The sequence below is a fragment of the Eschrichtius robustus genome, chromosome 20 (assembly GCF_028021215.1).
Source record: "Eschrichtius robustus isolate mEscRob2 chromosome 20, mEscRob2.pri, whole genome shotgun sequence".
In the NCBI taxonomy this organism is placed as follows: Eukaryota; Metazoa; Chordata; class Mammalia; order Artiodactyla; family Eschrichtiidae; genus Eschrichtius; species Eschrichtius robustus.
This window is the reverse complement of record NC_090843.1, coordinates 44511247-44536589: the sequence shown is the minus strand read 5'-3', so window position 1 is coordinate 44536589 and position 25343 is coordinate 44511247. Positions and strand designations below refer to the sequence as shown.

The 25343-nt window shown below is 48.7% G+C and overlaps 3 protein-coding genes across 13 annotated transcripts in view; all 3 read right to left on the bottom strand.

Annotated features, from left to right (window-relative positions):
* Nucleotides 1-1413: 1413 nt before the first annotated feature.
* MRM1 (mitochondrial rRNA methyltransferase 1) lies at nt 1414-5540 on the bottom strand. The gene is made up of 5 exons (XM_068531527.1): nt 4799-5540; nt 4504-4597; nt 2538-2670; nt 2316-2435; nt 1414-2107 (listed from the first exon to the last, which is right to left on the bottom strand). The coding sequence occupies exons 1-5, from the start codon at nt 5359-5361 to the stop codon at nt 1962-1964; spliced, it is 1056 nt and encodes a 351-aa protein (XP_068387628.1). The 5' UTR covers nt 5362-5540; the 3' UTR covers nt 1414-1961.
* Nucleotides 5541-6422: 882 nt separating this feature from the next.
* On the bottom strand, nt 6423-14916 carry DHRS11 (dehydrogenase/reductase 11). Its single transcript, XM_068531431.1, has 7 exons — nt 14601-14916; nt 11585-11794; nt 8943-9037; nt 8176-8305; nt 7446-7538; nt 7182-7247; nt 6423-7057 (listed from the first exon to the last, which is right to left on the bottom strand). Exons 1-7 carry the CDS (start codon nt 14730-14732, stop codon nt 7016-7018), a joined length of 768 nt encoding a protein of 255 aa, XP_068387532.1. The 5' UTR covers nt 14733-14916; the 3' UTR covers nt 6423-7015.
* Nucleotides 14917-17059: 2143 nt separating this feature from the next.
* GGNBP2 (gametogenetin binding protein 2) overlaps nt 17060-25343 on the bottom strand; it is a 31350-nt gene continuing 23066 nt past the window's right edge. For 4 of the 11 annotated variants that reach the window (XM_068530258.1, XM_068530265.1, XM_068530259.1 and 1 more), the window contains 9 exons: nt 24899-25108; nt 23696-23870; nt 22345-22539; nt 20231-20378; nt 19747-19872; nt 19516-19664; nt 19325-19414; nt 18742-18990; nt 17060-17708 (listed from right to left, as the gene is read on the bottom strand). In XM_068530258.1, the coding sequence (XP_068386359.1) occupies nt 17505-17708; nt 18742-18990; nt 19325-19414; nt 19516-19664; nt 19747-19872; nt 20231-20378; nt 22345-22539; nt 23696-23870; nt 24899-25108 (1546 nt within the window). In that variant the 3' untranslated portion in view covers nt 17060-17504. The remainder of the gene's footprint in view (nt 17709-18741; nt 18991-19324; nt 19415-19515; nt 19665-19746; nt 19873-20230; nt 20379-22344; nt 22540-23695; nt 23871-24898; nt 25109-25343) is intronic. The other 7 variants (XM_068530261.1, XM_068530266.1, XM_068530263.1 and 4 more) reach the window with 4 other exon arrangements.

Here is a 25343-nt window from a genome sequence, read left to right as displayed (position 1 = left end):
AAGAAATGCTGGTGCCTGGCTCTTTCCCCAGAGATGCCGATCCAATCAGCCTTGTGCCTCTGGGCACCTGGACTACGAAAGTGATGCCCCCACCCACCCACTCCCTGATCCCAGGACACTAAGGCACAGCCACAGTTAAAAACCACACTAGGCTCTTGGTCAAGAGTGCAGCAGGGATATGGGAGGTGGTGCAGTACACCCAAGATGGACACGTGCCAGCAGAGGTCACAGCCTGTGTGGCAGTCAGGGACAGAGCTCAAGGGGGGACCCGGGCAATGGAGATCTATGGCGTTTATGAAGGGATTTCTTCCTCCTTCTTGAGAGGAATAACTTTGAATTTAAAGCCATCTTAGGCATTTCTAAAACAAATTCAAATGTCTTTCTAAACTGGCATCACCATTAGAATTCCAAGATAAATCCATTCCACAGAGAAAAGGGCAGTACTACTTACCAAGCACCTATGAGGTGTAAGGCACTGAGTTCCTATCACCCTCTATATCCTCCCGGCCACCCAAGAAGGTAGGGTTATCCCCCTCTGACCGAGAAGGGGGCTGAGGCGCAGGTGGGTAAGGAAATGGCCAAGGTCACACAGCATCGGGATCTGCACCTAGGGCTGCTGTCCTCCAGATCCATGCTCCAGAGCACTGGTTCTCAACTAGGAGCGACTCTGTCCCCCAGGGGACACGTGGCAGTGTCTGGAGACATTTTTGGTTGTCACAACTAGGGAGAGAAGGGTGCTACCAGCATCTTGTGGGCAGGGGCCAGAGATGCTGCAAAACGTCCTACAATGCACAGGACAGGCCTTCACAACAGTTATCCAGCCCAGAATGTCAGTATTGCCGAGGCTGAGAAAACTAGTGGTTCCCAGTCTGGGCTGCACATGAAACCCATGTGGGAAGCTTTAAAAATTCAGATGTTCACGTTGCACACTGACCAATTACATCAGGCTGGGAGGGGTGGGTCCCCAGTGTCACTTGTTTTTTAAAGCTTGCCAGGTGGTTCCAATGTGCAGCCAACACTGCTCTAAGTTACTTATCCTAGTGGCCTCTGCTCCACTTGTGGGACCCTGGGTGAGGAGTACCAAAGTTGTCTGGGTTGTACAATAAACAGCAATGCTGTGAGGTCCTCACCACCTCCCAGAATCAAAGGCCAAGGCTCTGGTTCAGCGGGTCGGTCCACAGAGGCAGACTGACTGATGACTCACCCGTGGGGGTTACTGGTGAGCCAGTAGGGTGGGAGGTATTTGCTAATCGTTCCCCTGCCCCTCTGGGGTGGGGGGGGTGGGGGTGGGCCACAGCCAGGAATCTCCCCAGGTGGCTGTGAAAGCTTCCTGAAGACTATGGACCAAAGAGCGAGGCTGCCACCTAATGGAGAAATCAGATATAATGGCCCACTGGTTGAGGGCCTGCTGGATACCAGGTGATGTTTTATTGGATTCTCACAACAGCCCTGCGAGAGAGGTGGAGACAAGGGCCCCGAGACACAAAAAGATGAAGCCATGTGTGCAAGGCCCTCGTAGGGCAGGGTTTGAGCCTGGATTTGCACCTGTCTGGCCCACAAGAGAGCCCCGGGCTTCCCTCTACATTCTCACGCTGGTCCAAGAGGAAGAGGACCCCTGGACTGGGCCGCTTGATTCCCTTCTGATGTCTGAACTTCCCCTTGACTTCCAGGCAGGGCCTGGAAAGAAAGAGACCCTCTGTCCCAGCACAGCCTGGAAATTAACAAGCTGCCATCTCCAATTGCAAGTCCAAAGTCAAAATGGGAAACTGAACTTCCTCTGGTCTCCACCACAAAGCTCCCAGCCCTGGGAGTGTGGTTTATAAACACGGGCCTGGGTGCACACACTCAGGCAAGAAGGCAAGAGGCCCCGGCACATTCGAGCGTGTGGATGTGTGTGCCCCCCCCCAGCACACACACACCTCGGACAGTCCAAGTCAGCCCCCGTCTTGCCTCTCCTTTTCTCATCCCGGGGACAGCCCTGGGTGCTGAGCCACTCTGGGAACTTCAGACGAGGCCGAGGGATCTTGGGGGTCTTGAAGAGGTTGCTCTCTCTTCCCGTCCACCGGGAAACCCTTCCTCTGGCTGCAAATGGAGTGAAGAAGAATTCCTGCACAGACAGACAGAAGGACAAGGATGGAGAAGAGGAGGGACCATGTGCCAGCCACTCCCTCACTTAATCCTCAAGAGGATGTAGGTATTTTCCTCATTTGGCACATAAAGCAACAGAGACACAGAAAGACTGAGAAACTTGTTTAGGATGAACCAGCTGTACATGTGTGATTAAAGGGAGAGAAGTAAGGGGAGTGGGGACTCACCTGCAGCCACGGAGACATTTAAGGATTCGAGTCCAGGAGGCAGCTGCCGGCCGGGCCGGATGCTAAGGAGAAGCTGGCAGGAGGCCTGCACCTCCCGGGACAGACCAGAGCCCTCGTTCCCTGCAGGGTACGGGGGCCAGAGGGTTAGGGAGGCCCCAGCTGTTCACACAGGCACTCAGAAAATGCATGTCTGAGCACAGAAAAGCAGGGGCATCTACCTACCCAGCACTAGAAGAGTAGGCCGGTCCCAGAGGAACTCCAAGCAACTAGTGATGGGGATCTCGGAAGACAGGGAGATCACAGGCCCCGGGCAGCCCACTGTGCCAGCCACGAGCCAGCCCTGCCGGGCTTTGGCCTGAAACAGGGAAGAAGAAATCATGCTCTAGCTCACCAAACCTTCATCACAGCCCCGGCCTTGCCCATATATTCATTCCCTCGTTGAGCCACCAGATTCAGTCAATAGTTATTAAGCACCTAGAATGGGCAGGCTCTGTTCTAGGCACTTGCATAAGGCAATGAACAAAACAGGCCCAAATCCTAGCCTCGTAGAAGGGTTGGTCAGGGAAGGCCTCACTGAAGTGACATTTGAATGCAGACCTGAAGGTGAGGGAGCACCACATAGACATCTGGGGGAGGAATATTCTAGGCAGAGATCAGTAAGTGCAAAGGCCCAGAGGCGGGTGCTTACCTGGCATGCGTGAGGAGCAGCAGAACAAGGTGGCCAGTGGAAAGGGAGCCACTGAGACAGGAGAGGAAACAAAGGGCCACGTGAGGTAGGACCTCAGAGGCCACTGGAAGGCCTTTGGCTTTTACTCTGAGAGATGCAAAGGCTTCGAAAGGTTTTTGAGCAGAGAACTAGTAACATGGTCTGACTTATGTCTCTACAGAAATCACTCTGCCTATGTTGAGAGCCACAAGCAGAAACAAGCGGACCAGTTAGGTTTCTGCACTGATACAGGCCAGAGATGATGGTGGCTTGGACCAGAGTGGTAACAGTGGAGATGGTGAGAAATGGTGAGAATGTGGAAATAACATCAAGGTAAAAACAAAAGGATATGCCAACAGGTGGGACATGGGGAGTGAGAGTAGGAAGAATCAAGGAGGGTGCCAAGGTTTTGGGGCCTAAACAACTGAAGGGATGGAGGAGTTGCCATCAATTGAGCTGGTTAAGTCTGCAAAAGGAACAGGAACAACATTTGGAAATCTTGTTTGAAATGCCCATCAGACAGAAAAAAAGAGCTGTTGAGCAGGCAACTACATATGTAAATCTGAGGTTCAGGAGCAAGATCCAGGAGGGATACAAGTCTGGGAGGCATTCGAATATAGATGGCATTTAAAGCCATCAGATTGGATGCGACCAACAAGAAATGAATATATACAGAAAAGAGATCCAAGGACTGTGACTTGGGAGCCCTGGGAGAGGATGGTCAGGGAAGCTGCTAAATACAGGGCAGTACTGCCCTCTTGTGTCCAGCAAGGGAAGCACAGCTGAAGAAAAATGTGTATGGACCAGAAGAGGGGTTTCATTAATACTTAGGTTTGCCCCTTCCTTCTTAGACATAAAAGTGGTTTTTTTTGGTGGTGGTGGTGGTGGTTTTGAGGGTTTCTTTTGTTGCTTTGTTTCTTCGCTTGTGGGAGGGACGAGGGGAAAGGCATAGACTAGTCCCTGTTCAGGTTGCCTTTCAAGCCGCGCCCCTACTGGAGGAACCAGGAGCCACCTGCTCCTCACAGCTGAGCATTTACTGAATACCTACTTACTGGGCAGTGAGGCACTGAGTAAACCCGCAGGAGGAGCAAAGATGTACGCCACGGAAGGGAGTGCAGTAAGTCCCTAACATCAGATTCTGCTCCGTGCGTGTGTGCTTTCCTTTTTTTTTTTTCGGCCGCGCCGCGGGGCATGTGGGATCTTAGTCCCCGACCGCGGATGGAACCCGCGACCCCTGCATTTGAAGCGCGGAGTCTTAACCACTGGACTGCCAGGTAAGTCCCACCATGTGTGGTTTTTAAAACTCCGGATCTTTCTCTTCCTAAAGGGATTTAGAAGGATGTAGGAAGCGATACCAACACGCCCCCTTCTCTCCCTTTCGTCCATCAGCTGCTAGCTGCGGGCCCTTGGAGAGACTGAACTTGGCTCATTTCTTCTCCTTTACTGACACCCCGCCCCCCACCTCCTTCTCCGCGCCATTACCTGTAAAAAACCGGCCAGGTCATCAGTGGAGAACACGTCCATCACCTCCATAGCCCCAGCGCTGGCCTTGCTGACTACAGGACTGAGCGGGCAGCTGCAAGATTTCCCCATGCCACCGTATGAGGCTGGGTAATCTCAAGCCCGGTGCCGTGCCCTCCCTCCCGCCCCCAAGAGTTAGGGGTGAGAATTTTGGCGTTGGGGAGGCCTGGCTGAGGGACCACCCAAGGGTCAAGGTGCTTAGGAACTCGGCTGCGCCTCCAAATTGGGGCACACGGGGAATAAGTGGAGACCATGCCTATTTCTCCGGCTGGTGATGACTTTATCCACTCCGAGAAAATGAGCGGAGCGCAGCACGGCCCCAAGATTCCGGGGATCCTGTAGCCCCTCGAGGACGAGCCACAGCTGCTGGGGGTCGTCTCCTGGCCGAGCCTCCCCGGCCTCAGCGCAGGGCCGGGGCCGCAGCGGGCTCACTTCCATGCAGACGCCCTGGTGGACCTGGTAGCGGCACAGGACGTCCAGCTTCCGCCGTCTGGGCCGCAGAACCGGGATGTCCCGCGCCTCAGCCGCGCGCAGCAGCTCGGCCCGCTCCCCCTGCAGCCCGGACCTACCGGCCTGGAGCAGGAGTCGGGCCACGCGGCGGCGAGCGGCCCGCAGAGCCAGGAGACACGGGGACAGGCCAAACAGAAGCTCCAGCCCCACGGCCGGCCACGGAGTCGGCGCCAGGTCATCCAGGAGCAGGCGGCTTAGCTCCTTCCCGCCGGGCCGCTCCCCACGCCCCGCCGCTTGGGAGAAAGTACGCGTTAGGAGGCGACCGCAGCAATGCCAGGTCGCGCCGCCGACGGCCGAGAGCAGTGCCATGGTCGATGCCCCAGCTGCGTCCTCAGGAGTGGTCAACCCCGCCGGGGCCCGCTCCCAGGCCCCCAAAGCGGGTGAAGGGGACCCGAAGGCTGCCCCCGGTCCACCCCCTCAGATACAGGAAAGGCCAGGATTCCCAGTCGGGTACTGGCCAGAACCCGGCCGCGGAACCTAGACAAGTCCCTCCCGGCCCCCACGTGAGCCACTCCGCTTCCGCGTTCGGACGGCCCCGCCCCCGGCCCGGAGCCGCACGGCGCATGCCCGGCGGCCAGGTCGTTCCCACAGCGCCCCCTGCAGGGCCGGCTGAGCGACGACCTCCACCGCCCAGTCACTGGCCCGAGGGGTGCTCGCCGCTGAGCTGACCCTACCGTGGGCTGCGTTCTGCACCCTTCAAGGTCCCAGGAGGCTGGAGGACCTCACTCACCCTGGTTCCAGCAAAGGACACTTTAAGGGGATGTGTTGGCTTTCCTGTTCAACCTGGTTAGTCGTGGTGACTAATCCCACATCCCGTCCTCCACCGGGCGCTGGTGACTTTCCTCAGAAGATTCTCCTACATCCAGCCCCTCCTCTACACCTCCATTGCCTGTCAAACCGTCGGCACCAGTCAGCAGGACCCCACCAATAACTTCCTGTGCCATGGCGCTGATTCTCTAAGTGACAGCTCTGTGCCTGACCTGCACCTGCTGACAAACCAACCGATGCCCTTGGCCCACAGGTAATAGCCAGACTCCTTGCTCAGCACTCAGACCCCGGGGGTATCCAGGCAGGGAGCTACCTTTTCAGCCCCACCTCACTCCTGCACTAAGTTCTGTGCTGTTCCCACAACACTGCATGCTCTTCTGGGCCTCCCAGCCTTGCAAGCCGTGTTGTCTTCTTTTCTGGCAGGTAAACTCCTACCCATTTTCAAGACCCAGCCCAAAGGTAATCCACACTCCAGAAGTGATGCCCCCAATCCACCCACCTTCCCACTCTCCTGGAAGAAACCCTGAGACACAGCCATTCCTGATCACAGGAAGGAGGAAGACCTGAAAGACACTTCTGAAGCCAAGGTAGGTTGTCGCAGTTTTTCTTTTTTAATGATCACAGTGAAACCCACATGGGAGGCAGGCCCTGGTACTCTGCTGCCATAGAGTGGAGTGAGGACCCCACCGGGGGCTGAGAAGCCACAGTGGGGCTGGAGAACTGGGACGGGGAATAGATGGGGTGGGGGTGGGATGCAGGGAAAGGAGGAAGCCCAGAGCCCCGAAAGCCATTCAGATGGAAGGTGAGGGCTTCCCTCTGCCTCCTCATCCTGAAGGGACGGGGGTGGGGTGCAAGAAGATAGGGGAAAGCCCCACTTTTGGCCACAGTCCCTTTCCCAGGTCAAAGGGAAGAGACCAAGGACAGCAAACAAAGGCCAAAGATCCCAAAACGGAGACCAAGAATGAATCAGCAGGTAAAACAATCAGGGACACCACCTCCTCTCCCCTGCCCATTTTTCAAATTCGGTGGAAACAATTTGACAAGATTATATGAAACCTCAAACAAGTTTTCCAGCCCCTGGTGTGGGTGGGGAAAGGAAGTGGAATCCAAGGGTCCAGAAATCAACACCCCAAATCCAGAGGCAGGTGCCAAGCCTTGAGGGGCAGGGAGGGAAGGAGGAGCTCCCCACAGGAAACTAGGTCACCTGCTCCGTGGGCCTCATCTGGATATCTCCGATCTGCGGAAGGCACAAGGCTTGAGGAAGCCAGGACGCTCTCCCCACCCCCTTAAAGCCTCCCTGCTCGTCTCCTCTGGGGATGGTTGGGCTCCTCCAGGGGATGGACATCCAAGGCCAGACTCACCTGGACGTGTGGCGGGGTGCTGAGGACATAGATGACAGCCTTGGCCACATCCTCAGGTTTGAGACACTGAGAGCACCAGGGGAAAGGGGTGAGATGAGGGCAGGATGGATCCAAGTTCCCTCCCACCACTGAGGTCCTCTCCAGCATCCCCATTCCCACCCCCACCCTGCAGGAGGGGCGACAGGCTGACTAGAAGGGTGAGGTCTAAAGGCCAGGGTTCCCTCTGCCTTCATTTAGGAAGTGAATGGCTTCCCTGGGCCCCACCTTCATGTGTTCATAGATGGCAGCTGCCTTCTCGGGGTCCTTGTCATGGAGTTTGAAGGCGAATTGTGTCTCCACCACTCCTGGAGAGATGCACTGGGCCAACAGAGACAGCCTGCTCAGGAGCTGAGCCCCAGTCAGAGGCCAGGCCTTGGGGAGGTTGCAGAGAAAGGATGGAAGCCAAAGGGCCCCAGCTTCACAGTGATGGCTGCCCGATGTCCAGCAGCCTCCTCCTCCCTCCAAAGCTGCCACTGGGGATTATCAGAATGATTCCTACCAGCTACAGAGCCATTACTATAAGCCAGGTCAGTTTTACAAAGTGGTGTCCCTTAAAACCTCATAACCTGAGAGGTATTATCATCTCCATTTTACAGATGAGAAGACTGAGGCTTGGGGAGGTTGAGCGAGTCACCCAAGGTCATACAGCCTTCAAGGGAAGAGCCCAGAGTCCCACTTTCCAGCCGTGGTTTCCCACAATCCCTTGCTTTCCCTCAGTCTCACCCCACCATGTTCCCTTCAGGTCACCCGCCTCCCACCTCAAAGTCCGAGAAATGCGGGAACTCAAGTAGTGAGCAGGGCCACGCAAGTAGCAGCAGAGCCCAGTAGATGTGGGCCCAGTACAGACCCGGGAGCTCTAAGCAGCACAGCCAGGACATGGGCCCCCGGGCCGCGAGTGTGTGAGGTGAGCGGGCGGGTGCCTCCCCACCCCCACCAGGGCCAGGCCACCCCTCACCGTGGCTCGGATGTGGGTCTGGGCCTCCCGAAGCTCTTGCCTCAGCCCCTCTGTCAGCGCAGTGACGGCGTACTTGGTAGCACTGTAGAAATGGGCCACGGACTGGGGTGGCACTTGGTGGCCAGACATGCTGGGTGGAGGGAGGGAAGGGGAAAGGAGAGAGTGAAGCAATGCCCCCTGCTGTACCAGCCAAGCCCACCCCCTGGACGCCTTCTAAACGGGACCTCCAGAGGCCATCCTCACGGCCACTGGCCCAGCTTCTGTAATTCAAGCAGCTCCTGTGAGCCCCACTCTTCCTAGAAGTCCTCCCTACGCCGACCACAGCATTCACTCTCCAGTCCACGCAGGTTGTCAAAACTCTCTCCATTTCATCTGTGTGTTCGCTGATGTGGTTCTATTGGGAGATCTGTGGGACAGAGGCCACGTCTCCGGGGACTCCCCAGTGACAGAGACTGTGCAGTCTTTGTGCCACGAGGTGAGGTTCATGCCGCGGCCTGAGGACTGGAGAACCTCAGTCCCAGGAGAGCCCCCAGCCTTCAGCTGCAAAGGGGCTGAGCTACCCCTTCCAGCCAACTAGGGGCTGGCATTTGACACATACTATTCTTCCCCTCACCACGGTCGTGCCATTTGGGTATTAACTGGGTGTTAAATCCCTGTTTTACCACCCAGGAAACGGAGGTCCAAAGAGGTCAAATGAGCCGCAGCAGATCACCCTGCTTGGAGGGTGCGTGGTGATCTGAGCTCTAGCCCTCGGCCACCGGCCTCACCTGTTGATGTTAATGATGTGCCCGTCATCCACCTTCCGCTCCCTCATAGACTGGTAGGCTTCCCGTGTGCAGATGCTGAGGCCCAGCACGTTCACCTGCAGGCCAGAGGGGCAATGGGGTGTCTCCAGCTTGGGCCCATCTGAGCAGGTGATGGAGCCACAGAGCACCCTGGGGCGGGGGCGCGGGGGGGCATCCAAAACAGAGTCCGGGTCCTATCAGAGACCAATGAAGGGGACAGGGCACCTGGCTTTAGGTTCCCCTACCCCTCAAGCCACCAGCCCCAGCTGACAGCAGAGGCAGCACCTCTCCCTGGACGATGCCCCCCACATGCACCCATGACCCAGGAACCCTCCCTGTCTTGGCCGTCTCCTGTGCAAACAGCAGGACCTCTACCTTAGGGAATCATCTCCTTTCTTCTCCAAATACCCTACTCTTCTCTGGGACAGAGTCACTGGCTCGCCTCTCTCCTAATCAGCCTAAAATCCTTCCTAAAATGACTTTAAAAATCTCTCTCCTCAGGACAGATCTTAGCCTCTCCCCACCTTACCCACTACTCTCTGTGCCTTTCCTGTCCCTCCCTTGAGACTACAGTGGAGAGGAGAAGGCCTGATCTTCCTTCATTCCACGCCTTCCTTTAACCTCTGTTCCATCTGGAAGACAAGGCACAGAGACTCTTCAGAGGGTGGGGTAACTTGTCACAGGATAGCAAGGGACGTCCCAAGGGCATGGGGGCTTCCTGCCTTTCCTTTCCCTCCCTTGAGACTACAGTGGAGAGGAGAAGGCCTGATCCTCCTTCATTCCACGCCTTCCTTTAACCTCTGTTCCATCTGGAAGACAAGGCACAGAGACTCTTCAGAGGGTGGGGTAACTTGTCACAGGATAGCAAGAGACGTCCCAAGGGCATGGGGGCTTCCTGCCTTCCTTGGCCCCCTCCCACTCCTGCTCCTCTGGCACAGGTGACCCCAGATCCCCGCCCTTCCTGGAACAGAGGCCTGAAGAAGTGTCGCTGCTCTAAAGCTCCTGCCCAGCCCCACCCCTTTAGCCTCACCCACGAGGACAAGCAGCGATAAAGCTTTCAGCAGGTCTTCGCTCTCTCCTCTGGGGAAGAGAGGAGACCAGCCGGGAGATTAGATGTTTCTCTTTATCGGGTGTCAGAGCCAGGCACCAGGACAAATACTCTCGGTGTAAACCTGCCCCAGCATTCACGGCAGGACATAAGAGGTTTCCAGCCCTGCTTCTGGTCCTCTTAACAAGGTGGGTTTCTGGGGCAGAGAACTCAGTTCCTGAGGACGGATGGATGGAGTAAGAGAAACAGATCCCCTTGGGCCAGGGGAGTGGATTCTCCTAGGTATAGGGGTCAGGGGTTCCCTGTGTGTTCAATGATGTGGTTCTATTGGGAGATGCCTCATAAGACGATCCTAAGAGAATTACATAGTGTTCAAGCTGAAAGGGGTCTTAGGGATTTAATATATGTGCCTCACTTTACAGATGGGTAAGCTGAGGTCCAGGTTTAAAGACTCCCTTACTACAGGTGAGGACCACAACTCGGATCTTCCAGAAGGCTCCCTGAGGGCGAAGGCAGTGCTTCATTTCCCGTTTATTGTTTCCACTTTCATTGCATATTTCTGGGCCCAAGCACTTGTTAGGTGCTAAATCTATTGTGAGCACATGTGAAAAGGATTGTGAGGGGAAAGAAGCATCCCATTTACACAATGCTTTCAACTTCTCAGAATATTTTCATACCCCAATATTGCCTCACAGTACAGTCTAGAAGTTGAAAACCCATGTCCTGAAGCCTGTGTTTGGTCCACACATGGTTTTGAAACATTTAAAAATTCACTTCCAATATGTATTGGAAGGTTTCATATATTCAAAAAATATCTGTGGAGGGTTTGCAGGCTGAGGCTATAACAGAGAGTAAAATAGACAAAACTCCTTGCCCTCCTGGAGCTGAGGTTTCGGTGAATGGGAGGGGTGAGGTTCCACATGAAAATCTAGGTCCTCTCTGCTCTCAGAGAAGTCATAGGATCTGGCCGCACTGCCCAGACTGCAGCGCAGCGACCCCCCGACATCCATGTGCTTTCCCATATGACCCGTCTCCCTCCTTTACGTACCTACCCAGCCCCAGCGGACACTGGAGTTTGTGACCCCAGATATTGATGGTCTAGGTGTGTTTCATCCCAATTAAATGTGACAAGACTGAAGCTCAGAGAGCGTGAAGCCACACAGTTACTGGTGGGGCTGAGTGAGATCATCATCTTCTTTATCTCCTGTCTCTTGGTCCCTTTTCTTCCCATAAGACCATGGTCCCAAGCACTCAGCACAGTGCTGACACTTGGGGACGTTCAACCGACAGCAGTTCTCTCCCTTATCCATATCTCTTCCAAGAGAAGGAAATCAGCCTAGACTTTAAGAACTGCCCCCAGGGGCTCAAAGGAAAGAAGAATGAAAAAGATATGGCCATTCATCCACTCTCTCTCCTTCGGGGGAGGAGAAGCAGGGGAGAGTGCCCCAGGTAGGAAACTGAAGGCCCCTCTCAGTAGACGTCTATCCCCAGCAGCTCTCTGGCTCCTGGCTCCCCGCTCTTCTCCCAGCCTCTCCCCCATCCCTGTCACCCCCAGCCACAGGCCTGCAACCCTTACATTGAACATGTCCTTCCAGCCGCTGGTGCTGCCTGAGAGCAGGGTGTCAGGCCGGGCCAAGCCAGCGTTGTTGATACAGATGTCCACACCGCTGTGCTGAGAGCGGACCGCCGAGAACATGGAGAGGATGTCCTCCTCATTTGACAGGTCACATCTGTAGGGGATCAAAGTCCCGGGGTAGCCTGCACTCTTACATTCGGCAGCCAGCTCCTATGAAACCCAACAGGGGTCTAACTGGGGTGAGCTGCTCACTCCACGCCTCCCCACCCAGAGATAACCTCCCACCGGTGTCACTGCTCACAGAACTCTCGCCTCTGGCGGTCACCTTGCAGCCACAGAGATGTTAGGACTGCCCATCCCCAAAGCGTGTCCTCTTTGGTCAAAGTCCCGGGGTGGGGGGGGGGTGGGGTGAGAGCACTCCCTGAGGGAGGGAGGGGGAGGCTGAGATCATCAACGGAGGAACCTGAGGGATAAACTCGAGTCTTCAGGTCTAAAAGGGGAGAAGGGCTGGGGCTGTGAGCGTGTCAGAGAAGGGGCTCAGGGATCCTGGGAATGGAGTGATATCTCTTTTCTGACTCTCTCCCAATAGGAACACACCTCCGCTGGTAGGGGAGATGCAAGCCTCCCCCAACCCCCTGCTTCTTCTGCCGGAGCCAAGTCACTGAGCTGGTTACACCAGGGCCTCGATTCTCTTCTCTCCCATCACTCCATCCAGTCCCTCCCAGAAGGGCTTACATCTAAACTATCGCCCTCCCTCCACAAACGGCAGCCAGTCGGCTCAGAGTCCTCACACATACGTTTCAGTTGAGCCCAACTGCCAGTCTCCCCTCACTCCGCCTATAGAAAGGGTCAGGAAGTCAGGACAGATTCTTTCTCTCTGACCCACGGTGCACCACCCTCCACCCCAAAGTTTCTCTGGACACTATGAGCCAAGCCAGGTGGCAGGTGACATTGGGTACCCCTGTGCATTGCCAGGGTCCTCAAGACACTAAGGATCCCTGAGAGAGAAAGATCTGAGAAAGACGGGCCATTGAGAGATGGCTATGAGGGAAGCTGCCATTCAGAATCAGGAAGAAAACAAGCTATGTGGTAGCCTTGGAGGCCAGTGAGTGACCGGGCACCTGAGCCTCGTGAAGGTGACTATGTACATGTGTGGGAGGGAGAGGGTTGGCGGGTGCAGGGCGCCCTAGAGGAAGGCCGGCTTGGCCAGCTGCCCTGGAACACCTTCCTTCCCCCGGACCAAGCTGAGAATAAAGGGCTGGGTCAGGTGACCTAGGAAATTCTTTTCTGCTTTAACTTTCCAAGAGTTTAAGACGTACAGTCCTCAGGGACCCAGAAGTCCCCTTTCACCTGATTTCACCTACTCACGACCACCTCAGGAAATAGGGCTTCTTGTTGTAGGAGGCCAGAACTCAAATTCTGTTTTAGTATCGATGAATGAGTGAATCAACCAATCCATAAAAGCAGACTGTGGACAAAGAAGCCTGGAATTCTCCCCTCCCCTGGCATGCAACTTCTCCCTTCCTCCTCCAGACTCAAAGCCCTGCAGGAAAGCCAGAATGGAGGGACTCCCTGTCACTGCCTTCTCTGCCCTACCTGTCTTCATCTATCCTCAAAAATGAGCTGAAACCATGTCAGTCCCGTCACAGCAGAGCCATTCTTCCCTCATTAAAGGAGATACCCTGGGGCTGAGTGATCAGCCTGGGGATCTCCTTTGGGCTCAGGGACCCCTTTCCTGGCTGGTTGGGGGTCGGGAGGTGGTAAGAAGAGAAGGCAAGAGTGGCTTTAGAATTAGGGAATCAAGTGGTCTAATCCCTGGTGTGATCCTCTAGGCTCCAAAGTGCGGGCTGGGCCCTGAGCGCCTCAGGATAGGAGAAAGGGAGGGGCAGAGTGGGGCAACAGTATAGCCAGGTGACCTTGGGACTATCTAGGAGGCTATAAAGTGCACCTTTGGTCAGCAGCAAGCGGGGGGGGGGGGGGGGGGGGGGGGACGACGGACCGTCCTCCTTCCGGTACACCTTCCCACTCTGCCCCCACCCAAGGCCTCCTCACCCTCTCCCCACCCAGGGACTTTGAGCAAGGGTGGAGATAAAGCTAAGCACTAGCCCAATCCCTGAGAGGGGTCTTGCCAGGGGCAAATCCAAAGTGATCCTATGACGGAAGTTTCTTGTATCCTTCCTCCCTGCTCCAACATAGCCAACTTCATTTCAGTTTTCTCTGAGCATTTATTGCTTACAACTCTTGGGGCTCCCAACCCGCGTTAAGAGAAAAACCAGGAGGCTCAGTTCCACAATGCTTTGTCCCCCAGGGCTCACATGTTCAATGCCCTATTTCACCTAGTCAGTCCCACCTGGGACAGTGAGATTGAAGAAAGGTCTACCTATATATCCCATTCATCCCTTATGTCCATCGGGTAGGGGCTAACCCTCACATTTCGGGGGAAGATGGAGCTGAGCCTCTTCAGAAAAGTTCCACTCCCACCCCAATCCCACTCGCAGTCCTGGGTGAAAATGATCACAATCAAAACCTCTAGCTCCTGCTCACTTTGCTTGGCTTTTGTGGGCTAGGTCTGGGGACCAGAGGAAGCAATCCAGTAGCCCACTTAGCCACTGAGTTGGGAAAGCTTTCCTTCCTTCTCCCTGGCTTAGCCCCTGATCTCTGGCTTCTCCCTTCCTCAGCCAACCCGGGCATGCAGGTCGGGGAGAAGGAGAAAGATGCCAGTGAGTCAGAGATTTGGTATACTGGAGTAGAGGCTGTCAGGAGAAAAGGCTCCTTAAAAGACTGGACTTTGAAAAGCGAAGGTGGAGTCCTGCCCTGAGGGGTCCAAAAGCAGCCTCCCCTCCGCCTAGGCATCCGTCTCTCTTGCCCCTGAGCCTGCTGCAAGTGACCCTGGGGTGGCGGGCAAGTGAGGGCAGCGTGACAGCTTGGCTCCGACCACTCCCCCTCCCCCACCTGGACCCTAGCCCGGCAGAAAACGACGCCACCCAGAGCGACCCGTTCCCCAGCAGGGCCTTACCTCGATGTTGCCCACGGTGCGGGCACAACCCACCACTTTCAGTCCCTGCTGGACCAGGGCTCGGGCCACGGCCGCGCCGACGCCCCCCGAGGCTCCCGTCACCAGTGCCAGCCGGTCACGCCACCGCTCCATGCCGGCCCTGGCCAGGGTCCCGAGCCGCCCGCCCACCTCGCTTGGGGAGCCGAGCACTTGGATCGCAGAGTTCCGCCCCGGGTCGTAGGGGTCCGGCCACTCTCTTGTCACCACCGCGGCCACCGCCGCCGACCTGCCCCAGTCAGAGCTGCGCCTGGAGCTGCTTCCACTCTGGCCTGCCTCCGCCCCCGGCTCCACCCTCCGCTGCTCCGCAAATGGCCACATCCCGCCGGAGGACCAGCAGCGGCCTGGCCACCCCGCCCCCTGCGCCTGCAGCGCGGGCACGGCCCCGCCCCCCTCCGGCCCCGCCCAGTCTGTGCCGGGCGGAAACCGCTCCTCGCGGGACAGGGCCGGACGGTGTTGGGAGTTCGCGGTCCAGCTTTCCTGGTGAGCTCCTACCTTTCGGGGAGGAAAACGAAGTTTGGCGGGGGCTTGCACCAGGCCCAAGAACGCACGTACTCCTGACTCCTGCTCGGTCTGCCTTCCCTGTTCCTGACCCCTAAGGCCAGGAAGAGAAATTAAGGGCACTTAAGGTGACTCCAACGCCTTCCTAAACCAGCCGGTGGCTGATGGGAAGGATTCAGCTCAGAAAGGGCTGAGTGTCTCAGCTGTCAACGCTGGGTGACCTTGGGAGGGGCTTTCAACCCTACCTGATCCCTTGGCCTTACTAACCAAGGAGAACTGATGGTTAAAAATGCAAAGACCCCGAAGTACACGTGTATTGGGGGGGTTGTATCCCTAATGGCCTACAGTCTACAACTTTCCTAAGCCCTCCCACTCCCATTGGAGCAAATGTATCACGGTGTATGTAAGAGAGTAAAGCAATAGCTAACATTTATTGAGCGCTTACTGTGTGACAGGCACTTTTATAAGCACTTTAAATATATTAATATCCCCAAGAGCCAGCCATATGAGATAGTACCTATTAACACTTTCATTTTATAGACTATACTGAGACAAATGTGAAGCCTGGCTTGGATGGCAAGCAGTCCAGTATTAGGCCAGGGGATGTGCTCCTAAACTGCCTTCACTCCATTCTCCTTTGTCTCTTCTTAGGTTGTTGGTTCTGTCCAAAGTAGAACTCACTTTTCTGACCACTAAGGATATTCCATCAAAGCATGAAAACTGCCTCACTTCTGCATTCTTTATATAGCCATCCTTCCAAAGAGAAAACTTACCTCTGCATAACTACTGGAATCCTGCTACTGCAGGCAATGGAATAAGCAGTCAATGTGGCTGGTTTATTCACTCAACAAGCACTCCTGTGTTTGGCCCCAGGGGCAAAGATTAAAACAAAACCAGCCCTTGCTTAATTTAGGGATCTGGAGAGAACCTGACTGTGACAGGTGGTGGAGAGGGGTTTGGGCTCAGAGCCAAGGGCTGTGGGAGACCCTTAGTCATTTTTTATGGATTCCAGGATGAAAGCAAACAAGAGTCAGAAAGGAATGACTCACTTTATCTCTGCCCCAATCCCTATACAACACTTTGATTTGAAAAGACAACTCAGGGGTGGATCAGAAAAATGCCAACTACAAAAGTTAAATCTCACTAAGCTTCTGCTGTTGCCCATTTGAAATCTGATTAGAAGTCTGATTAAGTGGTAGAAAGCCTATAAAATTCACTCCATCCCCACCGCACAGAGGTATTGACCGTCCCACTATTTGTCTGCTGCCCACCAAGTATTATCAACCTGTAGACACAAAGCTCTAAGCACATGAGTTTACTGAATTACTGACTCAACCTTTTAAATGGCAGCCAAATGCTACTCCTAGGGGAATCTCTCCTTCTTCAGTACTCACAGACAGCTTGTGAAAGCAGTAAACTGTAATGCCATAGTGACCTTATTGTTGGAAACCAGGTAAGGAACAGGCACTCACACAGACTGCAGTGCGGTTAGCTCTCAGTGCAGCCTGCTGCTCCCAGTTCTCTACGTGCTGAGTAATTACTTAGCAGGAAACCTTTGGCTGGAATTCTGCCAAGTTTTGTTCTCATTCTTCTAGTTCAATATGAACCTCTGAATTTAAGGTGCTTTGTCTTATGTATCAGGGAACTTTATTAATAACAGCAATTAAAAGTCTCATGAGGAAGTAAGATGCTAGCCAGTATTTAACGGTATCGCAGCAAACTTATTCTTTCAAAACAGAAGACTGGAAACTGCTTTTCTCGGTTGTCAACTCTGATGAAGGGAAGAATTTTGTCTTCAGCAATCTGTCTCTGTCTCCTCATTTGCTCTTCATCCTGTCTAACATCAACACTGGCCAAGTACCAAGACCACAGGTGGCAAATTAAAATACTGCCACACATTAAGCAGAAACATGTACACCAAATTTTACTATGCATATTAATAAATATTCTTTATTTTAAATTTTGCACATTGCGCTTTAACATTACATCCAAACATTTCGCAAGTGGATGTCTACTTTGTAAAACCATATATTCAGCTCATTGTCATTTCTGTACAGAAGTATAAGTACAACATTACTTTTTGCCACTAAGTTGCTTTTTAGTAAGTCTCACAGGAAGAGAAACATTTAATGAAAAGGGATGGCTTAAATCATACGGCAGACCTGCGCAGCCACACAACTAAAGACACAAGCCTGAAGAAAGAACAAACTAAGGAGGTTACCTCCACCGTCTCCCAAAATAAGAAAGAATCACATTGATTTAAGATAAAATTTTGCCATAAGTCACTAAATTAAGAGTTTGTTTTGAAAGAGAAGGCGCAGTAGTCATCTTCAGTGTTTCATTGAAAGACAGAGCTATTTTATTTATTTAATTTGCTCCAGCCGTTGTCAACCAGCCACTACAAATGGGGCTCTTGTGATCATTTAAGCGGCAGTATTTATTAAATTTCTCCTTCAGGTGCTGTCGGTATTGTTCTCTATTGCTGTAGAAAGACTGGTTATTAGCCATAAATGACTGTATTTCATCTTGTGAGATAAAGATTTCCTCATCTGAAGTACATTCAGACTCATCCTGCAAATTAAAGCAGTAGTTAAGACTATGACTTAAATTAAGAATGCAAAATGCTACGGTGATGGAGGACAGAGAAAAATTAAAGCAGCCTAACCTTTAGTTTAATTGGAATGTTTACAGGATAGGCATAATGTCATTCTGTCTTAGAAAGTACTAAGTAAGAATAAAAGGCAACTCAACTTGGTTTAAAACTCTGGATCTGTAATTTGTCCTAGAAGCCTACAAGCAGACTCCCAACACACTTCAGCCTTCAAAAGTGATTAGGGATGGTTACAAACAGCTACCAAATTTTAAATAACCTGACTTATCTCTGGCTGGTTCTATGTTGAAACTTTTATCTCTACACATTAAGTAAAATATAACCTTTTTTAAACTTACGAAATACACAGCATCACCATTAAACTTTACAACCATATAAAAAAGAAAAAAGCTAATATTCTAAGGGATTTGGTTCCCTTGGGATCCCATAATGACTACAGAAAAGATCCCACCCTTCTCCTTCTTTGCCCCTCCTCCAAGTCCCACACAAACTATGCACTGGGTTGCCTGGAATCAGGTATAATTCATCTAAAGTATCAAGAATTGGAGTCAGTAATAAAAGATTTTCCAAGTTCAGTTATATGCTTTTATCCTACATGACACCTAAAGGAAGTAACCTAGAAAGTGGGCTCTAGTTCAGATTCTATATTCTTTCCTGGTCTGGAAGGGTGGCTACCATAAATTGCCACTCAGAAAGGCAGTTTGCTTATAATAACCCTTGTCAAGGAGTCAGACTCCTGGACATAATGCTAACTCTATCCCCGTCTCCCAACTAATCTTTTCTACCTTTGAGACAAAGGAAGACGAGGAAATGTGCTCCAGAGTAGTTAAGTGTAAGAGCAGGAATGAAGTGACCAAAAAATAATGAAATACTGCCCTTAACTGCTTATAAGCCTCCTCCCATTCCCAACGTTAAACCCTCAAATACGTTCCCTCCCACATCTACCCCGTGAACAATCAGTTATCCACAAAAAGATAATCATGGCTTACTTACAAGGAGTTCAACTAAGCTCTTGGCACCTTTTCCGGAATCAGGACCAAACGACGCTTCTGTAGGTTCTGCAAACTGTGGTACATTTTTCCTATGCTCAAACCAAGGCAGTGGCTGCCCACCCTTTTCAGAGCTGCAACAGCTTTCAGGATGTGTATCTTTGGTCTTGTCACGGTGAAACACTGTGTGCACGGTATTTCCTGAGGCTTCTCGATTACCTGGATCTGTAATACAGCTTCCAAGCTTTTGGATCTGAAACCACAGCAAAAGGATTTCTCAGGTAAAAAGGCAGGGAATAATAGCAATTACTATTTCTTAAAGAAAAAAAATGCCCTGACAGTGTGTTAAGATTTTAGCAGGAATACTGAATAACAGCAACAGCTGGCAGTTACTAGGCATTTACTGCACACCAAACACTATGCTAACCCACCAATATAATTTCATTTCATCTTCACAGAACCTAATCTGACAGGGACTATTATCTACATTTCACAGATGGGAAAACAGATCAAGCAAACTGCTCAAGATTACAGAGCTAAAAGATTAAAAACTATTATGAAAAGAATGAATTGGATTTATGACTCACATCGACTGTTGGACAAATGACCACATCAGGCACACACATGCATATAAATTCACAAGATGAGCAACCAATGGAACTGCATAGGTACTCATTCTTAAAAAAAAAAAAAAAAAAAAATCCTAGCAGCTAAGCTGCACATTTGCCACTCCAAGGAAAAGAACAAAGGTTTAAGGATTCCAAGTTATGACACTTACATGTTCATCACATTTCAACATCTTGCTTTTCTTTTTCTTCTTTTTATTTTTTCCTTTGGTGGTGTTCTCTTCAGAATTTGCCCAACATTCAACACAACTGTCGCCATCATCCTCTTTGTCTTCACAGTGATGAACACAGGAGTCATCACCTGCAGAAATCAATAGTCTCTTATTTGGGTGTTTAAATCAGCCATGTAGCAGAAATAATTGGGAAGCTTAATCTGAACATACCGTGTTCATCATGATTACAAATGCCTTCAGTGCAAGCAACGTCCGAACCCTCCCGAGAACCAGTTTCACTCCCTTCCATGCTAGATGAATATCCACAATCACTACCATTACAGTGTGGCGATAAGCCTGAGAATAAATCAAGTGAGAGTTACAATTAACATGCCAATAAATATATTACGACAAAGAATGAACCAACTGGGGACCACAGAAAAATTTCAAAATTGATGGCTTACTGAAAGTAAAAAGTGCATTAAATAATGAAAATATGATTGGAGCTTTACAATTTTTGATTTTGTTATTATTTAACAAATCAAACACCATAAAGAAAAAGGAAATACCAAGTGTCTGACTAAATTTTATGATATTCTTAGGGCTGTAAAGCGGTTCCTAAATTCTAGGTTACAGGATCTCTAAAAGCTATTAAAAAAAAAAAAAAAAAAAAAGAATAAACTTAAGAGTTAATTTTTTAAAACTATTTACTTACCTTTCTTTATTTTAGGAGACCCCAAAAGATTGCCACTGCTAGGACAGGTACATGATGTATTTTCATTGGTAACAATTACTTCTACACAACTATTACCATCTTCAGTGCTGCCACAGGCTTTGCAGCTGTTTTCTATGAAGTCTGTTTCCTTTCAGGATCAATATTAAGAGATTGTAAAAAGCTTTACCTCCATAATGGCTATATTTTAATTTCCTAAACCTAAGATAGGAGTTACAAGGTTAAAAATTGAAAAAAATTATTCTCATGAAAAATTACTAATTCATTTCAAGACCAAGAACCAAAAAAAGTAAGTTAAGACTTAATGGTATCAGGGAAGTCTAGGATAGCTATTCTCAAAGCGCAGTCTGCTGACCCCAGGGGTTCCCTAGGTCAAAACCATTTTCATCATAACACTGAGATGTGATTTGCCTTTTTCATTGTCTTGACACTCATATTGATAATATAAAAGCAATGGTGGGAAAAGTTTCTTTAGCACAAACCAAGGCAGAGGCAACCAAAGCGTGTACTAACAGTCACTGTATTCTTCACTTGTCAAGCACTCTCATCAGGAAATAAATACATAAAACGATATTTCACTTATGAATGTCTTTGATGAAGCAGTAAAAATACTAATTTTATTAAATACGAACTCATGGCATAGAGGTCTTTTTATTACTCTGTGATAAATGGGAAGAATGCTTAAAGCACTTTTGATGCATACCAATGTATAATGGTTGTCTCAAGTAAAAGTACTTGTGCAACTGTTTAAGTTGCAAGCTAAACTAGCTGCTTTTTCCTGGAACATCAATTTCACTTGAAAGAAAGAATAAGAGACAAATTATGGTTATTCAGACTTGGATATTTAAAAGACATTTTCTCAAAAATGAAGTCAGCCCATCTCTTCAAGGAAAAAAATGGACAGTCATTGATAAAATTCAAACTTTCAAACTACAATCAGAATTTTGAAAACTTGCATACACAAGCACAAGGAGCTTGAAGCTTCCCAATACTTAAAAGACCTTTCTGATGAGTAGTGGTTTTAACATGATTATATGATATTATATAATGAATGTCAAAATCTGGAAAGATCTGCATAACTCAGTGAACCATTATCTTTCAAATGACCAATGCATGATGTTACAGAATCATGCATAAATAAAATCTATTCAAAATGCCAAGATAGACCGATGGGTTTTAATTTAGAAGTATGAAAAGGTCACTGATAAGGTGTCAGGTTCCACATTGCAACTAATCTTTAAGAAACTACCACCTGTCAAGTTATAATGCCAAAGAAGAATATCCACAACTATCTGAAAAGGTTTATATTAAAATACTCCTCCCTTTTCCTACTATATACAGCTGGGTGAAGTCAGACTTTCTTCACATGCTATAACCAAGCAACATATGCAAACAGACTGAATGAGAATTTACCTGATTCCTTTTAAGCCAAATATTAAAGAGATTTGCAAAAATATAAATTAATGCCACCCTTCTCAATTTTTTCTAGTTATTTTTCAAAAAATGTTATTCATTTTAACATATAGTGGGCTTATTATTTTTAAAAGAATAATAAATAACTTTAAATTTGCCCATTTTAATTTCTAATACAGTAAATGCTGATAAGTATAATCCACAAAAACAAAAGCTCACTGGGCTCCCTAATTTTTAAGAATGCAAAGGAGGGAATTCCCTGGGGGTCCGGTGGTTGGGACTCCACACTTCCAATGCAGGGGGCATGGGTTCGATCCCTGGTCGGGGAATTAGGATCCCGCATGCTGCGCGGCACGGCCAAAAAGCAAAAACAAAACAAAACAGAAAAATGCAAAGGCGTTCTGAGACTGAAAGTTGAGAACTGCCCTAGGTCATGCATGGAGTTAACTTTTCACATTTGGACTATGATCTTGCAGAATACTAAGGTCACGTAATAAGTTAACTAGCCAACATTGTCTCTAGAAAACAAACACACGACATTAAAGATTTTGGCTTATACAGATTAGAGTAAGAAAAAAAGCCAATAAAGAAGCCAAAGGAGCCACATTCTGGGAAAGCACAGTAAAAGTGCTGAAATCTAGAAAAAAGCTATATATTTATGAGTCAATATCAAGAAATACTACCTTCTCTTGGCTTACTTCCTTTTCATCTGCTGTTTGTAAGGGAGTAGGAATATCACATACACATTTATTTTTTCGTCTATTCTTCCGTTTTTGGCGCTTCTTTTCTTGCTTGAGTTCTCTTACTCGTTCCTCCTCTGAAAATTCTTCACAAAGTTGTTCCAATCGACTGATACCCTGCACTTTTTCCACAGTCATCTATTATAAAACAAAGCTGAGACTGAATACTGGCCCAAACTTCCCTTTATTTTCCATGGAAATTCTCACTTGTTAATTTTAAATGATATCACACACACAGAAACTGGTATTTCATGCTGTAATTTTGTCAGGTCAGTCTTCTCATTGTATGAAGAAGTGGATGAATATTTACTTTGCTGTGTTTTGTCAGGCAGTCCCCACAAAGAATTTTAAATTTTAATACCTTAAATGATGACAGTCTTAAAATCTACTCAGGAAATGAATATACAACTAATTCCTATGGGAAAGGTAGACTTACACATACTCCGATTTCAAACCAGAAATATTCTAGTTTCAAATTTCAGAATTTTAACACAGCAAAGTAAATATTCATCTATTTCTTCATACAATGAGAAGACTAACCTGATTAAATGATCTAGTTTCTGAAGACACAAACATTCAAAGAGAAAAGGAGTAAGACATCTGTTCAGCAAAAACTAGCACACATCTCCTCAGACTCCCCAGAACAGTGTTTAAAGTTCATGGATGGGCTTTTGAAAAAAGGGTTTATAGCTTTCGTACCATTTTCAAAAAGGACTGGTGACCAGTTGAAGAGTTACAACCATGCCCTAGAATATAACAAAATATTCACTAGCCAAAAATTTATGTTCTACAGAGTATAAATGAAAATAATGTTACCAAATCACAAGCATGAAACCCAATACCAGCATTGTAAAGAGCCTTCCTTCAGTGTGCTTCTAAAAAGTAGCTCTTATATCACGGCATTCAGACACCATTTACTCCATACGATTGGAAAGAAGCAGGCAAACTGGGACTCATTAAATGTTTCTAATTTTGATGCTTATTTTTGGGTTGCTTTTAACTTGTCAACAGTTATGTTTCATAGCAGCTTCTCATTAAATAATCATCAATTTCAGTTTTCTACTCTCAGAATGTCTAAAAATCAAGGCTGGCAGAGTAACGGGATTAAAAAACAAAGAAAAAATCCATAAACAACTTCTAAATTTCAGTTCCCCAGCAAACTCCTCTCCTAACCCCCAAAAGCCATGACCAGTAGATCACAGCTAAGGCAAGGTAAGAGTGGTGATTAACATTAAGATTCAGTCCAATAACTTAACTAAGCAATCTGGACACTGAAGCAGTCCACTGTTCTTACCTCAAAACTCTTGCGTAACGCATCAACACCAAGATAGAAAAGCATCTGCCACGTCTGCTCTTCTGCCCGTAGTTTTTGCCAGATTCGATGTAGTCTTTCATAAAGATGAATTCCCAAGCAGGTCAGAACTTCTTCTTGAGCTATATCTATTGTCTTAGCATGCCTTTCTCTTCTCCTATAAAGGAGAATAAATCATACATATTTCCTAAAACCCTTAAGCTGAAACAGTAAAAGATGGATAACACCTGTGCAAGTTCAGGTTTTAAACACAGTCTGCATGCCTAGTAACAAACTAATAACAAGACAGTTATACATTCAAACTCAATGTATATATAAATACATGAGCACACATGTATAAAACCAATGAGAAATACACATGCAGGTAGAACTCAGCCTTAATATTGCTAAACATAAGGTAATTCAGGAACTGGCCCTAAAGAGATGTTTTTTGGAGCACAGAGAAGTCATCATATAAGTGTCCAGCTCAAGTAGGCATGACAGTTCACCTTCCAATTACAGCAAATGCCTGTTTGGTTTTTGTTCTTTTTTTTGAGGAGAAAGACAATACCAAAGTGATTCAATCATGGGCAAAAGCCCTCTAGGTCAGTCTTCAGTAGAAGTGTTCATGAACTTCAGTGATAAAAGAAGTGTTTGTATTCTGAATGCCTAGCAGAAAGTAGGCACTCAAATGAGAGCTGATACACAAAACACAAGGGGAGGTGGGTTCAATTTATTGTGAACAACTTTTTTGGTTTTCTTTTTACAACAAAGCCAGAGATAAAATTTTAGCTTCCTATATAATTTAATAATAATATACACAGTTCATGAATTACATTCAATAAAGTATTTCTTAACCCCCTGCTGCAAAGATCTCACCTCCTATGCAAAAACCATCATTATAAACAAAATTTAAACATGGAAACGCATGGATGGAGGGGGAAAAAAATCCCTTCTAATCATTTTCAAATGAAAATGATAAGCTATAATAATGAAAGCCAAAAAAAGCCTGCCTACTTCAAGCAACAAGGAGCAGACAACTGATCGACATTTTCTCCCTTTTTATACTCAGTCAACTAAATGCATATTTTAAAGAAAGCAAAATCTTTACAGGCACACTTTAATTTATACATATATCATATGTACTGAGGCAGAAGGATAAAATGAAGCAAAGCGCTAGATAGCCCATTCTAGCAAATTACATACTCATACCCTCCTGCGAACTCTGGCTCAGCACGACCCAAAAGATGTGCAATGAAGTCTGTCTCACAGCAAACATGTATGTGTCGCTCATGTGGACAGCACCGCAAGCCTTCATAAAGTGCAGCACAATAGCCCTTCTCTTTGCTGCAATCAAGTTCACCAATAAGGATATTGTATGCTCGGAGGACTTTATTTTTGCAATCAGTGCAAAACCTGTTGAAAAGAAGAACCTCAAAATTAAGAACTGGCTGTGTAATTATTTCATGAGGTATGTAACAGTGTACTAGACAATGACACTCCCCTCCCATATAGAGCATTAAAAAAAGCCTCCATACACACATTGAAAACATACACATATAAGGTAAATACACATTTAGGGATTACATGGGTATAGCCAGATCTCCATTTGCAAATGCTTTTTAAACTAGAGAAATACATGAGCCTAAAA